Raw genomic sequence first — 18,780 nt, 5'->3', positions numbered from 1 at the left:
ATTATAGTTCATAAAGCTCTTGGGGAAAATGGAGATAATTTTCCTAGCCTATTCTTTTTTCTCTAAGACAAGATCAGAAAGGGAACATTAACTAACCAGGTACATGCCCATTTTCATTTTGTGATGAAACAGGGTAACCAACTTACCAGCTGTGGTAGCTGAAGGAATAGTGTTGGTTGCCAAAATAGGGGCTACTGTTGCGGCAGCTACTGGTGTGCCAGTACTGAAAATGGTTTTCTGTAAAGAAAACATCACAACACACAGTTTAAAAAACAACATATAGTTTAAAAAGCAACATATCCCACTCAATGTAGTTTAAAAGCAAGTACCACCTTCAGTACTGTCAATTCATTAGTATAGTGGGAAATAACATGTCTCTTTCTCCTTTGGAGCTGCTGGTGGATCCTTAGCACTGCTGCCTTTAGGTTAGCAGTGCAACTACCTATGAACTGAAATCATCACAGCTCCCTCGAGAGTTCTTTTTACCATAAAGTACACAGATGGTTCTTGATGTCTCTTTTCTCACCTGAGCCATGGTATGAAGCTGCTGTTTTGGTGTCCCTAACGCTGGGTGAGACGGTAGTGTGATTCTTGTTGTTACATCCCTTGACTGGGCAGGTCGCTGAATACTGATTGCTGCTGATGGTGGATGCTGGATAGACAGAGTTGGCCGACTAAAATAGCAGAAAAGATATTACTATTTATAACTTTTCCATAAATACAACAGAGGTTATTTCATATCTTGAGTCATCAGTCATAAAGTTGTATTTTCTCACATTTCTATGCATATAGTTTATGCACACTTGGTCTTTAATCATCTCAAAGGAGTAAATGTCCCATGGAGGTTCTTTCTGAAAACTGCCTTTAGTCTCACTTTAAAATAAAGGTATCAATATTTATCATGAAGTGAATGAATTAATCCTTAACTATTTATTCCTCAATAAAATAAACTTTACTAATCTTTTTTCCTTTTTTTAAAAATTAATTTTAATAAAAGTTTACAGAGACTTTGGATTTCCATTCATTCACTGTTGTACTTTTCTCCTACCTGACGTACCCCCAGTTCGCGCTTCTCTTTTTAAAGTAAAAGAAAAATTCTTTCATTGTTATAGAAACCCTCCCAAGTCCACTCCACTATGCAACCTTCATTTTGAAAAGTAAAAGAAAAATTCTTTCATTGTTATACAATCCCTTCCCCCAATTACTAATTACTAATCTTGTTACACACTTCACTCTGTAGCCAAGTCATAAGATGTGTAATGATGTAATAAACTTTAGTTAAAATTGCTGAGGAAGATTTACAGGATCTCATAGGATCTCAACCTGTGACCGACCTCCTCCCTGATTTTACAGAACTCTTAACCAGACTCGACGGCATTAAACAACAAACAAACAACTTAACCAGATGTAAGGAACCATATGTAACGCACTTGTTAAACAGTAACTGGTAACAATTAAGGTGGTAGTCTAGATCTACCCACTAAGAGGTGACGGTCCGCTTCTAAAAAGGTTATGGTCCTGGGAACATTCCTGGAAGTTCCACGCTGGTGTCACTCTAAGTCAGAATCAACTCAATGGCAATGAATCTTGGTTTTGCTAGAAATGGTAAAAATTTGTTAAAACTGATGAATGGCCAAGAGATCTCAATATAACATTGCTGACATTCAAAGCAAGCTGGTGAAATTGCAACAACAGTTATAAAAATGAGTAGAATAAAATTGAAATATCATGGGGTTGCAAGAATGGAGTATTCCAAAATAGTGACTAGGCAACCACTCAGAAAACAAAACAGGATCAATACTTGATACAGCACACTAAGTTTAATATCAAAAGCATCAAATATTTAAAGTCATGGGTTGCAAAAATCGGGTTAACACAAGAATTGGGTTAACACAGTCAATAAAGTGGGAGCCCTGGTGTCCTAGTGGATACAGAGTTACACCGCACACCTCAAAGGCAAAAGATGGGCAAAGTCCTCTAAAGTGATGTGGCGGGGGGGGCGGGGGGGGCGCAGAGGGGAGCTTTGATGCCTAGTGGCAAGAAGCTGCACTGCAATCCCAGAGGTACGCGGTTTGAATGCACTTGATGCTCCTCCTGTACCAGTCAGATCCAATTTAATGGTGGTCAGCAATGAGTGGTGAGGGAGTCCACAAAAACATCTACTTTGGTGAGTAATGATAAGAGTTCAAAAGGCTGTAAGCAGTACATAGGAAATTATACTGAATTAACCATGTATTAGATCACAAAGCAAAACTAGATACCGGTAACTACATTCAAACACTACAAAGCATCTTCTCCAATGACAATGGTTTAAAATTATAAATCAGTAAGATCAAGAGTATCTGGAAACTAAGTAACACCTGCCTCAACACTATGGGTAACAAAAGAAGGAAAAAAGAACGTCTCTAAACAAATGAGAATGAAAAACACAAAATATCAAAGCCTTTGGGACACAGCAAAAGCAATTCTCTTAGCTAGTTTTATCACAATAAGCAAAGACATGAGAAAAGAAAGCAGCAAAAAAATTTAGCCAAATATCTCCAACATGGGAAAAAATTGATACTTTCATGATTATATGACTTTTGTAAAAAGTCATTTTTACAGGTATGTCCACTTACATGAATAAATTTCATATAACTTGAATATAAATGCATACATACATACATACATTTTACTCGTACCTCAAAGTTGAAATGAACAACAAGAGTCTATACTGAGTATTTGTGCATCTTTATATTACATGCTACATAATCTTCACAATGTTCTATTGAACAGAGGACAAGGATTGAAATTAGGAAATTTACCTAATACCACAAAACTAGTAAATGACAGCTGAAATTGCAGTTAAGGTGCCTCATGGATTAAGATCTAGGCCTCTTTTGATTTCACTGCTTTTACTTGAAGAGATACAGATACAGCCAACCTAACATACTGATGACACCTAACACTCCAGCACCAACATCTCTTTTGAACTTTATGAGCCTAGTATGAGAGCCACTTGGTTATTCCATATAAAATTCAATATCCTGGAACTTTTGTTCTAAAAATTGTCTGTTTGATTACTTCTTACTTTACAGCTCAATAAAATAAACTTAAAAAACATCTCTGACATCTTTTTCTCACAATTTGGCCTTGCTTTCCAGGGATGGTTTTTAGCTTCTTATAGCTCTATTCTCCATGACTACTACACCTTCTTTGTTTAATAAATTACTTTATGGTAGTACTAAAGACTTCTTTGGTATTTACACATCTGTTAGCAGGACTGAAGAAAGACCACAGCTCTATGCCTTCTCCAAAAGATCCACATCTTACAGCCTTGTTCAACACTTACAGCTTCTCGAGTTAGAGACTAAGTACAAGTCAAAACCCCAAGACAATCTGTCATCAGTCAGACTTTATCCCTATTTTACTCTGTAATCTCCTAACTGTACTATTCCCTTTTCAAACTCTCAACCCTCTGCAATGCTGACTGTAGAATTAATTTATTAGCAAAACAAAACAAAAAAAGATACTCTTCTCATTACTACAAATACCCACTGCCTTGCTTTCTTGCCCTAATGAGTCCTGGCTCTCTCCCCTGAGACTTATGATTCTGATATAAGCCAGTCAGTTAAAAGTCAAGTCTTCTCACAAATTTTTCCCTTATCTCCTGGATTTCACATCTTTAACTTCAAATGCACTGATAAAAAAGATCTGGAATTTTTTTCCTCTCAAATTTAGGCCTTCTATTGTTGTCCATCTATAATTAATAGTCACTCCATCCTCCTAGTTGCACAGACCAAATACCCAGCATCATACCGTGGCAGGAACTTTCCTCATTGCCATGAATGCCTCAGAAATTCTTTTGATTCTTCAAAATATATTCATAATCAGTCTTTTAGTTCCCACATCATCTCCCCCAGACTAGAGCAATAGTCTTTTATTTGATTACAACTTGCGTCTTCACAGTCTAGCCTCTGTACAATGTACAAGATGATCCAACTAAAATGTCAGGATGGTACATCTTTGCTCAAAATACTTTTGAAATTTGACATCAGATTCCCAACAAAGTCTTTATCTCATAACAATATCCAATCATGGCTTTCCTTGCTGCTTTTTATATATGGCAAGTCTACTTCTGTTCAGATCCTTAACGTAGGCATACCAATTGACATATTTCAATAAAGAGATGCTGCCCTGGATGTGCTAAGGTGTGCCAAGAAATCTGGAGAACAGCCACCTGGCCAACTGACTGGAAGAGAGTGATTATTTATTCACATTCCAAAGAAAGGTGATCTGATACAGTGCGAAAATTATTAAACAATATCATTAATATCATATGCAAGCAAGTTTTTGCTGAAAATTATCCAAAAAAGGTCTGGGGCAACAGTAAACTGTTAGATGTGGGCTGGGTTTAGAAGAGGCCATGGTACTAGGGATATTATGGCTAACGTTAGATGGATAAGGCAGAAAGCAGAACATATCAGAGGAATGTCTTATCTAGTGTTTCATTTACTATGCAAAGGCTTTTGACTGTGTGGATCACAACAAACTGGCTGACACTGACAAGAATGGGAATGACAGAACATTTGATTGTGCTTATGGAAAACCTATTCTTGAACCAAGAGGCAGTCGTCAGAACAGAGCAAGGAGACACTACATGGTTCAAAATTGGGAAGGACGTCCGTCAGGGATATAGTCTGTCTCCATACTTTTTCAGTCTGTATGCAGATTGGAGGCTGGGCTGTATGAGGAAAAATGTGGCATCAGGATTAGAGAAAGATTCATCAACAACCTGTGTTAGTTATACAGATGACACAACCCTCCTTGCTGAAACTGAGGAGGATTTGAAACACTTGCTGCAGAAGGCCAAGGATTGAAGCCTTTAATATGGACTGAAGCTCAACATCAAGATAACAAAGATTCTCACCACTGGGCCAACTGGCAGCATCAGTATGGATGATGAAGAGATTGAGATAGTTAACAATTTTAGTTTGTTTGGCTCCACAATCAATATTCTTGATATTAGTAGCTAGGAAATCAAGAGATGAAATGCATTGGGAAAGTCAGCTGTCAGGGACCTCTGTACTGAAGAGGAACGACATCAGGCTAGAGACTAAGGTGCGCCTGATCCAGGCCATAGTCTTTGCTACTGCATGCTATGCATCAGAGAGCTGGACAATGACTAGGGATAACAGAAAGAGAAATGATGTCTTTGAGCTGTTGTGCTGGAGAAGAATACTGAATGCATCATGGTCTGCTAAGAAAAACCCAGCTTTGTCTTGGAGAGGGTTAAACCAGGCTACTCCTTGGAGGCAAGGATCTGAAGGTTCATTCTTTGGGTATGCAGCAAGGAGGGACCAGTCCTTGGAGAGGGACATCATGTTTGGGAGGATGGAGGGACAGTGCAAGAGAGGAAGACCCTTGATGAAAAGGATCGACTCAGTGATTTGAGGTAATGGGAGTAGGTGTGTCAGAGATAGTGAAGCTGACACAGGATAGATTAGGGTTTAGGGCTCTTGCACATAGGGTCGCTGTGAGTCAAAAGTGTCTCGATGGAACAGAACAACAACTACTTGTGGAATAGCTTACAAAGAATCAGGCTGGTAACAGCAAAGGTCTGGAGTTCTAATTCTTCAGCCACTCTTCCGGAGACAACAGGAAATCTAGTCCAATAAAGATAAACCATGGAAACCTCAAGAAAAGATTGCTAGGAGTCTGAACTACTCAATGGTAGTGGGGGTTTGGATTTTGTTTTATCCCACTGAAAAGACTGCTCTTTTCCCACTTATCCCCATGGTCCAACTTTTCAAATGGATTTTTACAAATCAAGTTTTCTCTCCCTTCCTTTCTCTCACTACAGCCAACTCTGCCACTGCAAAATTCCTTATCTCTACTTAATTTCTCACCAAAGTACTTGTCTCACTCTAATAAAAAGTATATTAGTTTAATGTGTAGCTCTATGTGTAGCTCTACTAGGCAAGAATCTATATTCTGCTTTATCTTTAGTATCCAGACTAGCACATGGCTCATAAAAACTAAACAAAATCTGGTTTTCAAAATGATCTTCAGCAGGATTTTGCTTGCACAGGAAGATGAAAAATGGCCAACTCAAGAGTTGCAGGGAGCTCACTGTGTCAGGCCAACCTTCAGACTACCTTGGTTTGAGTCCTCGTTCTACTGCTTTTTTTACTTTTTCACTTTTTCAACCTCAAGTCTATCTATTCACCACTATGGAAGCCCCTTCTCCATTGTGGAAGGGGACAGTAATAATTACTTCGAGTTAAAATTAAACCACTTGGCAGAGAGGAAGAGGGCAATGATGGAGACACTAGAACCAGAAATGCTATCCCAGCCATGGTCCTGCCCTGGCCCTAGGGAGAGCCACTTGGTGTGTATGAGGAACTTTATCTAAGCCACGTTCCTCCATCTCCTCTTCCAGTATCCCTGTTAACACCTCCAAAGCCCTTTTTTTTTAAACTCCTAAGTTCTTTCTAGGTTTGTCTCCTTTCCTACAGGTAATCTGAACACTGCATCTTGTTATAGAACATGAATACTGAGCCCATTTCAAAAACCAAAAGAGAAATATAACTGCTAGCTAAGTAAATGAAGATGGACGGAGACTCAAAGTTTAGCCAACCACTCCCATGGGACTCCTCCATGCAAACACCTTGCAGTCCAGAAGATAGAAAACGTTATAACAATATATTCTAACAGAACAAGAAGGCAAGCAGCTCCAAATAAAGACCACCAGTAAAGTGTTAAAATTTGCTCCCCTTCCCCTTCATCTCAATGCTCCTGTTCAACATGAAACAGCCAGAGACTCTGTGCCCCTATTCCCAAATGGAAAACTCACAAATGAAAAAAGACAATCTCTTTGTTAAAAAAAAAAAAATTAATCACCATTGGATTATGCCCATCATTACCCTGTCTCTTCTGGTCCCTGCCCGATCTTTCTCATTTCCTTTATGCACTCCCTCCACTCACTGAATTGTGCAACCCTGTGATTTCATCTCTACCCAATCTCACCCTTCTGCTCCCATCCCCTGAATCCCCATACATGTATTTTTTACACTAAAAAGAAAAAACCAATTAAACAAAACCTAAGGGGGGGGAACCCCAAATCTAAACAAAACCTAAAACCCAAAAACCTCAATAGATATTTACTAAGTAAAATGAAGGAATGAAGAAAAACAAAAATGAGGGTTTGGAGGTGAGAGTAGGATGGAGTCATGGTTTCATTCTCAAACACTCCCCCACCTCATGTACCTATGTGCCGAGTCAGGAGCATGTGCTGCTGTTGTACTAATGACTGGAGATTGAGCTCTGGTGGCAGAGACGGTTGCTACAACAGCAGGAGGGATGGTGTTAGAAGTGGTCACAGGTGGACGGGACTACCAAAAGAAAAGAAAAAACATTTCATTTAAAAGAACAAAATGAAATGCATAAAGTCAAACATTAAATGTGTAATAACTCAGGCTTCCTAATAAATATAAAATTGGCCAAATAAGAGCAAATTCTCCTTATTTTTACATTTGAGAATTCTCATAAAGTCAAGGTTTGAAGACTAAGAGAGAATTAAGTAAAAACTCAGTCCTGTAATTCAGGCATAGTGATACCTTTTTCTCCAGATATAGTTTTCACAGACCTGTTGCTGTTTTAGGAACAGAGATTTTATTACACCTTTACAGCATCAAATGTCTTCCAGACAGGAAAGCCAGTTTGCTGGCTTTCAGGCCATGTGAGTTAGGCCATTTCTGAGCATCAAAAAACAGAATTCTATGCAATGAAAGATTCTTGGGAACCAGGCACTCTATGAAAGCCATTAGAAAGATATTATTATGACCATTACACAAGTATGTGTAACAGTGTCATCTGATAAACAAGGCCCACACTGGGCTCCACAGGCTTCTCAAATGTCACTCTTCCTACCACCTGAGTTCTGATTCTTTCCTTCACGATCCTGCATGCTTACAGTTAAGATCACAGAACTCTGCCCTTTATTTACTTCTATTTTTCCTCCTACAGCCCACTGTTCACCTACTATTCCCACTGTGGATGGCTTATCTCACACTGAAGTTAATTCAAATACCTTCCAACGCCTTGACTTAGTTTTGGTGTTTCTTGAATCCCTTTTATACCATAGGCAACATACATTTGGGTGTCTAATCAATCTCTAAACAAATTTTGTTAGCTAGTAAGGTATTTTCTTTTAAAAAGATTTAGACTGGATGTGTACTAAGTAATATCCTAATCAGAACTGCTTATGTCTTATAGGAAGCTGTTATCATGTACATTATTCATCTAGTTCTTGAAAGCATAATTTGCGTATCTTTTAAGTAGTTCAGCTAAACCAAGCTTGGTGTTGTTGACTGGCGTTGAGATTGGAGATCAACTCATAGATATTCTATGAACAAAAGACCTAATGTCTTTTCATAGCTATCTTTCAACAAGTACATAGTTTCTAGAGAGAGGCATGTGGTTTAGGAAGTGTATGCCACTCCTGCATCCTAATCTGTTTTATAACTCGGAGTTCCACCAAACACTGTCCACAATGGGAAACCATTAAGGCCAACCTTACAGAGATTATTTTTTTTAATAAAATATTACTTCTTAATAAAAGTCTCAAGTGTTTGACTGTTGCCTATAAAATCAAGTTTATACGTTATAATAATGTTGTTAGGTGTTCTCCAGTCAATTACAACTCGAGAGACTCTTTGAACATCAAATGGAAACTTAGCCCTATCCTCCATCATTCTCACTCTCTCCCCCTCCTCAAGGGCATTATAGCAGTCACCCTGTCAATTCAATTCACTGTGAGTCTTTCTCTCTTTTGCTGACCTTCTTTGCCAAGTATGGCACTTCCTATGACAGTTCTTGGAAAAATACTTCATGCTTAGAGAAGAGGTACCTCTTGTGGCACCTCACATGTGCTCAAAATATGTGGGAAAGGGTCACTAGCATTCTGACTGTAATTTATCCAAGATAGATTTGCTTCCTCTTTTGGCAATCAATCTATGCTATCTTAGTACTCTTCACCAACACAATTAAAAGGCATCAATTTTTTGTTAATTGTCCTCATTCAACTTTAACATGCATATTGAACAACTGAAAAAGCATGGCTTGAATGAACAAATGAAAGCAGCATAGTGTAGATTAAGCACATTGCAGTATTTAAACTGATACCTTATTCTTTTGTGCATTAGAGAGATTCTTAACAGCAAGTTTCCCAATGTAAAATGTCTTTTGATAACCTGGCTATTGCTACCATGGGTTTTTATTGTACCAAGTAAAATGAAATCTTTCTCTATCATGATGTTGTGCACTGGTACAGTTGTGGAGATTTTGTTTTATGATACTGATGAATAATCTACATTGAAGGCTGTAGTCTTTGATGTTTTCCATATGAGAGCCTCTAATTTACAGGTATCACATAATCATCCACAAATATACTAAATACTTCAGTAGTAAAAAGGAAATAATTTCCTAGAACATAATGTCTGCCTGGAAACACACACAAACACACAAAATTGTATAGACAGTATTTTAGGGCTTTATAAACCCTTATCTAACTTAAACAACTCATTTCTAGCCAGTTATAATACACACAGCCTGAAGATACTTAAAGTTAAAACATGCAGCCTTTGCTTCCCCCCTCATATTATGTTCCCTATACAGGGTCCTTCTTTTCATGTCTCTGAATCCTCACAACAACACTCTGTCCAACCAAAAGCCTTCCTGTACTAACTTTCCTCTAAGTTCTCAGAATGTATAATACAACACTTCACTTTATTCAGCCTTCACTATGTCTTGGGAACTAGATTGAAAATTAATGAAGATTCATGCAGGAGCTAGCAGAATAACTGAGAGCAGGCACTAATACTTTCTGGAGGATGATCTTCCAACTAGACATGCCTGGATTGGTTGATGAATGATGTGTTGCACTGCTGGTTGCGCTGTGGCAGCATTTGGCAACTGAGAAGTCGGCCTCAAGACTGTGGTTACTTTAGAACTGGACATTACTGCTGCAGCAGCTGCGCCTGAAAAAAAATTTCATTATTTAATATGGTTTAGGAGCTCACAATATAAATAGGCTGAGTAAGACTGCATAAGAAAATAGTAAGAATAATGGGCTTTTTTAATAATAATTTTTAAATCACAACTAGTTACGTAATTCTCAAACATTTTAGCTTTAGGCCACGCTCCATACTTAAATATTACAGAGGATGTGAAAGTGTTTATGTGACCCTGCCTACTTCTACTTTCTATCTTGGAACTGGGTAATTATGAAAAGTTGCACTATTATTGTTGTTGCTATTATATATACAATACCTCTGAACCTTGCCCTATCCTAAGGCAGTCACATGGCCCCTGACACATCTACACCCATTACACTAGTTACTGTATCAATACATCTCAACCATGGTCTTCTTCTCCTATGCTGTTCTTCCACCCTTCCAAGCATGATGTCTTTCTCCAAGGACTGGTGTCTCCTGGCAACATACACAAATATATAAGAAGGAGCTTCATAATTCTTGCCTCCAAGGAGCAACTTGGTAGTCCACGGTATGTCTTACACTCTTCCCCAGCACCACAACTCAAAGGCATTGATTATTCTTTTACCATCCTTAGTCACTGTCCAACTCTCTGATGCATGGCAAGTAACTGTGAAGACCATGGCTTGGCTCAGGTGCACCTTAGTCTCTACACTGACATCACTCTTCTGAAGCACTCTGGGTAGGTCCCTGTCAGCAGATTTTCCCAATACAATTTGTTTTTTTGATTTCCTGAATGCCAGTTCCCAGAGTGTTGATTGTGGAACCAAGCTAGCTGAAGTTGTCAACAATCTCAATCTCCTTGTCATGAAGCTGCCAAGTGAACCTAGTGGTAAGAATCTTTGTTTTCTTTATGTTGGGCTTCAACATATATTGCAGACTACAATCTTTGGCCTTCTGCAGCAAAAACTTCAAATCCTCCTCAATTTCAGCAAGGAAGTTTGTGTCATCTGCATAATGAAGGTTGGTATAAGTCCTCCTCCAATCCTGATGCCACATTCCTCCTCACAAAGTCCAGCCCACTGAATCATCTGTTCTGCATATAGATTGAAAAGATATGGAGACAGGATGCATCCCTGACACACTCATTTCCCGATTCTGAACCATGTAGTGTTTCCTTGCTCTGTTCTGACAGCTGCCTCCTGGTACAAGTATAGTTTTCACATGAGCACAATTCAGTGTTCTGGGACTCCCATTCTTCTCAAAGTTAAAAAACAAAATACTCAAGTTAATTTACAGTGACTTACTTCTCAGTATACATATTTATCATACAATAACATATACTAATTTTTCCATAAATTGGTGGAAAGAAGCTGTGCTGCAATTGTGAAAGCACGTGGTTTGAATCCACCAGCTGCTCTGCAGAAGGATGTACAATCTCCTCCTGTGTGATTAACTGTCTCTGAAAACCCACCAGAGGGTCATGTATGGGTCGATTCTGATTCAATGTATACAGCAACAACAAACAACAAAAAAATAATGAAATATAGATGGACTTATGAAAATCTGTATGAAAAGGAAATGAATACCTTTAGATTCAATAAACATGTTGCTACAAAAAAAAAAACCCCAACCAACCAAAACCACAAATTTACCTCAAAATATTTAACAAGATACCAATAAACACATTATATGAAACCAAACCACTTGTAATCATGTAGCTTTTATCTCACAGTGTATAGTAATGTCATGTGAATTGATGTGAACTAGCATGATTTGGTTTTTACTGTGATTTGAATGACAGGCTAAAAAGCAAATTAGTTTTCCATTCATACACATTTGGCTTTTTAACATTAATTAAACTGCCTACAATTATATCATACATTTACCACTTCCTGTCTATGAGTCTCACCTCCATGAAGCCTTCTATTTATTATGAAAGGGTTTTTCTCTAGCTGACTTTTCAGAAAATAGGTGGGTCTTTCTTCCAAGATGGCCATGGCCCTCCAGGCATTTTTTGTGTAGCTGCACATTCTTAACTGTGTTACTCCTGCACTCTTACAAACTCACCACATACCAATTTTTTTCAGTGAGAGCAGCTATACTGAGAAGTGTATTTAACTTTCACATCTCTACAAATGTCTTTCTTTTATGTGCTTGTGTATTTAATCAGCTATGATACTTTGGGTTAAAATGTATTTGATAAAACCCACCACCTATACACATGGTACACGGAGAAACAAGTCTGTGCAATAATTGCAATTATAAATGAAACTCAATGGTGGCAATTTATCAAATATTAATTACAGTGTAGAATCTGTGACTTGTACTAATGAGCTTTCCCTAGCTATTATATTAAAATCTACTCATCTTGCACTTTGAGTGGATTTATTTTTCTCTAGGTATCAAACCACTGTTTGAAGCTGGTGGAATCTAGAAGGTAGTTCTTTCTGATATGTCAAAAGTTGTGATGTGGTGTGGTTTTTAATAGTCAGCTGTAGGCTGTTCAGTCTTTCAGAATTGATTAACGTTCAATTGTGGGATAGAAGGTCTTTAATTAATAGTCAGGTATAGGTTATTTGGTCTTTTATATTAATTAACAGTCAGTTTTAGGCTGGGATCCACTTAAAGTATCAAAAGATGGAGGGAATACACAAAGTCATGGTACCAAAAAGAACTTACTGACGCTTAAAAATTTTAGAAGTACCATAGAAGCAGGAACCAATGGTAATGAAAGAGGAAGTTGAAGCTACACTGCAGGTACTGGAAAAAAAAAAGCTGCTCCATGAGAGAAGGATGGACAGTTTCCTCCCATGAGATTAACTGCCTCAGAAAACCTCTCAAAGGGTCAGCTATGGGTTGGTTCCGACTCTACAGTACACAACAAAAACATTATCACTAAACTTTAAAAGTACTCATTATTAATACATTTGGGCTATTAAGGTGAAGAAATTATTGAGACTACCCTAACTTTAGAGAGTAATTCCACATTTATAATGGACAAGATTTAGACCATATTAAAAATGTACATAACGGAAAGCTCTAGTGGCCTACTGTCAAGAAGCTGCACTGCAATCCCAGAGGTGAGCGGTTCAAATCCACCAGATGCTCTGCTGGAGAAGGAGGAACAATCTCCTTCTATACCAGTCAGATCTGATTTGATGGTACACACACACAAAAATAATAAAAATACTTTTTTTTTAAAAAGTGCATAGTATTGTATTTGAACACACAGACACCCACACACACCCCTTTCCCTTCTAAAGCTAGAGGAGTCTAAACACGTGTATACATTATGCTATACTGCAACAAAAAATAAGCATTTATTAAATCAAGCTAATGCTGTATAATACTATGCTAATACTGCTAAACTTTATGAAGAACAATGTGGCATCAGGATTGGAGGAAGACTCATCGACAACCTGTGTTATGCAGATGATACAACCATGCTCACCAAAATTGAGGACTTGAAGTGTTTGCGGCAGAAGGACTGTAGATTGCATCCCAACATCAAGATGACAAAGATTCTCATCAACAGGCCAACTGGCATCATCATGATAGATACAGAAAAAAATGAGGTCGTTAACAAGTTCATCTTACTCAGATCCAAAATCAACAGTACCAGCAGTCAGGACATCAAAAGACCAGTTGATTTATAAAATTGTGCTGTAAGGGATCTCTCCACAGTGCTAGAGAGCAATGATGTCTTGAGACTAAGATGTACCATAGTCTTGACTGTTTGCTATGCATCTGAGCTGGACAATGAATAAGGATTGCAGAAAAAGAATTGATGCTTTGAGTTGTAGTATTAGAGAAGAGTACAGAACACACCACAGACTCCCAAAAGACTAAAAAGGTCTGTTTTGGAGAGGGTGAAATCAGGTTGTTCAAAACTCCATTTCACCCACTTTGGGCATGTTTTAGGAGGGATCCAGTCGTTGGAAAGGGACATCATGTTTTGAAAGGAGGAGGGTAATCACATGAGAGGAAGACTCTGAATGAGATGGATAGACACAATGACTGTGGAAATGGTTTAAGTGTGTCAGAGATGGTGAGAAGGTCTCAGGATATGGCAGAATTATAGTGTCACTATGAGTTATAGTCAACTCACGGCACATACACAGTGTGCTGCCAAATTTATTTCTATTGTCCTGAAATCTGATATTACACACATTCAGTGTTACCATACTTTCTATCACATGTATATCTGCCATTTCTAGAGCATAAACAATACAATTAACCAACTGCACACAAGAAGAAAACAAGACAAGTTCTCGACTATGAAAAGTACTCGCAAGCTTTACCTCGAGGTAAGTGAGAAGCTCCTATGTGAAGGGGGGGACCAGGAGCACTGCTTCGGATGATGGACATCTGTACATTTGTGGTCATGATATGATGCAGGTTACTGGGATGTCCCTGTAACAAAAAGCATGAAATGCGAATTTCGTGTGGTTGATCATAAGAGAGCGAGACTCTCTGGGAACTAGTGGCTTTCAAACGTGGGCTGGGTTATTTCTTTAAGTACCTAAAATAAAAGGGCTGAGGGTAATCACACTGCACAAAGACCCATGTAAATAGAAACATATTCTGCGTGAGGGACCGACAAATGCTTAAGTTCCCCTGGTCCCAGAATCAGATGACGTATCTGACTACTAAATTTAGATATGCTCACTTCCAGTATAAATTATTCACACTTACCTTCTGTGTCCTGGCCTCTTTCCTATTCTTACCATTTCCTTTATACTAACTATTCTTGAGATAAGCACGGTGGCCTTGAAGGATAAGGAATTGTGTAATCAACCCAAAGGCATGTGGTTCAATTTCACCAGCTCCTCTGAGGGAGAGAATAGGCAATTTTTTTCAATGTGATTTACAACCTCTGAAATCCCCTGGAGGGTCAGCTATGAGTCAGTTCCAACTAAATGGCACATAAGCAGAATTGAAACAAAAAGTATTCTTGAAAATATAACAGTAAGAGTTTGGAGGTTTGGATTTTCCATTAGTAAGCAATTTAAAGGGGAGCTCTGCTGGCTCAGTGTAAGAAGGCACATTGCAATCCCGAAGATACACAGTTTGAATCTGCTTCACAGGAGAATGGGCAATCTCCTATCTGATTTACTGCCTCTGAAAATCTGCTGGAGGGTCAGCTATGGGCCAGTTCCAATGCAACAGCACACTTCAATAAACAATTTAAAACAGGCAAACATCAAATCACAAAGCACTTTCTACTGCCAGGAAAGCCATCTGATCCCATCAAAGTTTTCTATTTAGACCAAGGACTAAGCGGACTTTGAGCTCCTCAAGGACAAAACCAGTATGGAACTACATGTGCATCTAACATAGACAGGAGGTCCTAGCACAGAGCAGGTACGCCATATATACTGCCTGTAAGATAAATTCAATCACTTTTAATCCTTATGTCAGTACCTTTTCATTGATGCAATCTTCCCTTTATTAGTATCAATGATCACATAAATATTTACTTAGTACATTGCTAAACATATTACTGCATTAGCATCTCAGTTAGAAAAGTAGCAAATTAGGAGTAAAAAACCTGTTGTCCACTGATTGTTGCCACAGGAATGGCTGAAGCTTGAGGGATGCTACTCTCCATGGACACGGTAACCTGCCCTGGAGCCTTGGGTGGAAGTGACAAGGAGGAAGGTGGAGCTGGAGCAATAGGACGGCTAGGTATGGTGGGCTTCAGGGGTGGCTGCAAACGAGAAACCACATAAAATATATAATTAGCCTTTTACTTTTACTAGAAATACATCCCATCATACACTTTACAGTGCTTAAGTTACACCTACCTGGAGGGACAAGGAAAAACATCAGAAATCTTACGTATTTTATCTCTCTGCATCAGAGTTTTTCCATTGTAATACTAACATCTCCTTTTTTCTTATGAGGAAGCATACAATAAGTCTAAGTAAACTTACTCAAAGACACAGAGAATAAAGAAACTAGGAATAAAGCACAGCTTAATTATGAATAATAAATTTAATATTAATAAAGCCATGATACATATTATGGCCCATGCAGATGGAGGTTAGAAGTAAGTGTAAGAGAAGAAGACCCTCTCCCCAACATAGATTAACACAGTGATTGGAACAACGGGTATGAGTATATCTGGGATGATGAAAAATGCACAAGACAGGACAAGGCTCAGCTCTGTTGTTCACAGGGTCGCTATGAGAAGCACTTGACTCAACTAATAGCAACTGCCAGCAACTAAAACATATCACCATATCAACAAGATTTGAATATAAAACTTGGAGAAGAGTATTGCTACTCTAAGATAAAAGGTGGATCAGCATATCTATACCAACTGACTTAAAATTAATTTTATAATGGGAAAGAGAAGACCTATTGTGACTCAAACTGCCAATTGTCACAAGATTAGACATAGCTAGAACCACTACACCAGGCACAGAACACTTGTCCACAGCAGAGTACTACTGAGTTTAGAGGGCAACTGTTAACTGAACTAGTTAATGAAAATTAAAAATTTGATTCTACTATACAGACCAAGATGGTGTGGTAACTGTCTCATATCTGCCAGGGTTGAGCTCTGATTCAATGTGAAATTTTCAGCCTCTTACCTTCATAAGTCCCTCTGAAAATGACAGAGGTACTGCTGGCGTCAGATGTGCTGGCGGGGCTGTCACAGTGACAGGTGTGCCCGATGCAACAGCATGGTGAGTGGACAACATCTGCACCTGTGGATAGGGTCTTACCACAACAGGTTCTTGCTTCTCTTCACGAGACTGGAGGGAACTGCTGGAACCCAGGTGCTCCCTGGTAGTGACATCAGTATCTCGACTAGATTCATCATTGACTAGGAAAAAGAATAAATACAAACAATCAGACTTATTACAGTAGCACATATGAAAATGGTACTTAAAATTACAATTCAGGGCTGTCAAACTGATAATTTAATTATGAGATTTTAAGGAGATTCATCTTATGGAATCAGGTATTAGAGTGAGGAAACACAGGACTTTTAATGTGCATGAAGCTTTCTGACCCTTAGAAAAGACCTGGTAACCATTTAAAATTAGCTAAAAAGTATAAATACAGGATATACGATAGCTTCATTTAAAGCTACTGTGAAAAACTTGTAAAACTTGAAAACTCCATAGTTCTGCATATGGTCAGAGACTGGGTTTATTTTTTGCATCCCTAATTAGTGTCTCGAACCTCAGAGCTTTGCACACAGAAGGAATCTGAGACCCCTTTTGCCTCACCCCACCAGGTAATGCCTATTTTCCCAGAAGCTCACCAGCTTTATTCATCAGGGTTCCTAAGCAAGACAGAGAAACCTATACTTGGACCTCAGACAGAACAAGGAAACAGTGCATGGTTCAAAATCAGGAAAGGTGTATGACAGGGATACCTTTTCAATCTATATGCAGAACAGACTGTTCAGGAGGGTGGGCTCTATGGAAAGGAATGTGGCATAAGGATTGGAGGAAGACTCATCAACAACCTACATTATTATTCAGATGACACAACTTTGCTTGCTGAAACTGAGGAGGACCTGAAGCACTTGCTGCAAAAGATCAAGGACTGTAGTCTTTAATATGGATTAAAGCTCAACATCAAGAAGATAAAAGTTTCTCACTATTGAACAAAGACCAAATGAACTGTGGGAGGATATCAACACTATCATCCACGAACAATGCAAAAGGTATAAAGGTAGAGGAAGAAGACCAAAGTGGATATCAGAAAAGACTCTATTGCACTTGAGTGCTGAGAAGCCCAAGTAAAGGGAAGAAATCAAGAAATTAAGGGGCTGAGGAAGAAATCAAGAAATTAAGGGGCTGAATAGAAGATTTCAAAGGGCAGCCTGGGAAGACAAAGCAAAGAATTATAATAAAATGTGCAAGGAGCTGGAGTCAGAAAATCAAAAGTGCCAAACTCACTCAGCATTTCTTAAGCTAAAGGAAATAAAGAACAAATTCAAGCCACAAGTTGCAATACTTAAAAATGCTATGGGCAGAATATCAAATGATCCAGAAAGTATTAAAAGAAAATGGTAGGAGTACACAGAATCACTGTACCAGAAAGAACTGGTTGACAAAGAATAATTTCATGAAACATATGATCAAGAGGTAATGGTGCTTAAGGAGGATGTGCAGACTGCTCTGAAGGACTTGGCAAAAAATAAGGCCCCAGGAATTGATGGAAAACTCATTGATATATTTCAACAAAAGATACTGCTCTGGATGTGCTCACCAGGTTGTGCCAAGAAATGAGGAGGACAACTACCTGGCCAACTGACTGGAAGAGATCCATATTTATTCCCACTCCAAATAAAGATGACCTGACAGAGTGTGGAAATTATTGAACAGTATCACTAAGATCACACACAAGCAAAACCCTGGTGAAGATTATTAAAAAACAACTGAACAGCATATTAACAGAGAACTGTCAGAAGTACAGGCTGGGTTTAGAAGAGGTCGTGGCACTGAAGACGCTGCCAATGTCAGATGGGTCTTGATAAAAAGCAGAGAGTAATCTACAAACAGGAAAAGATAAAATAGATGAATGGGACCTTCTAAGAATCAAATCCTATGCACATCCAAAAACTTCTCCAACAGGGTAAAAAGGAAAGCCATAGACTAGGAAAAAGTATTTGGTAATGACATGTCAGTAAAGGGACTTATATTCAGAATCTATAAAATACTTGAGCACCAAAACAAGCTAAATAATCCAATTGAAAAATGGGCACAGGATATTAACAGGCATTCACCAAAGACGACATTCAGATGGCCAATAAGCACATGAAGAAATGTTTAAAATC

At 38.5% G+C, this 18,780-nt stretch overlaps 1 protein-coding gene across 1 annotated transcript in view; it reads right to left on the bottom strand.

Moving 5' to 3' along the window:
• LOC102852103 (histone deacetylase complex subunit SAP130-like) overlaps positions 1–18,780 on the bottom strand; it is a 138,434-nt gene that overhangs the window by 98,809 nt on the left and 20,845 nt on the right. Inside the window, exons 2-8 of the mRNA XM_006903120.1 lie at positions 16,577–16,812; positions 15,529–15,687; positions 14,279–14,390; positions 9,895–10,019; positions 7,249–7,373; positions 527–674; positions 147–237 (exon numbers count right to left, since the gene is read on the bottom strand). Coding sequence (XP_006903182.1) covers positions 147–237; positions 527–674; positions 7,249–7,373; positions 9,895–10,019; positions 14,279–14,390; positions 15,529–15,687; positions 16,577–16,812 — 996 coding nt within the window. The remainder of the gene's footprint in view (positions 1–146; positions 238–526; positions 675–7,248; positions 7,374–9,894; positions 10,020–14,278; positions 14,391–15,528; positions 15,688–16,576; positions 16,813–18,780) is intronic.

The sequence above is a fragment of the Elephantulus edwardii genome, unplaced genomic scaffold, assembly GCF_000299155.1.
Source record: "Elephantulus edwardii isolate Elephantulus edwardi_28Jun2011 unplaced genomic scaffold, EleEdw1.0 scaffold00512, whole genome shotgun sequence".
Lineage (NCBI taxonomy): Eukaryota > Metazoa > Chordata > Mammalia > Macroscelidea > Macroscelididae > Elephantulus > Elephantulus edwardii.
Note: the sequence above shows the minus strand (reverse complement) of the source record. Positions and strands in the feature narration are given on the sequence as shown.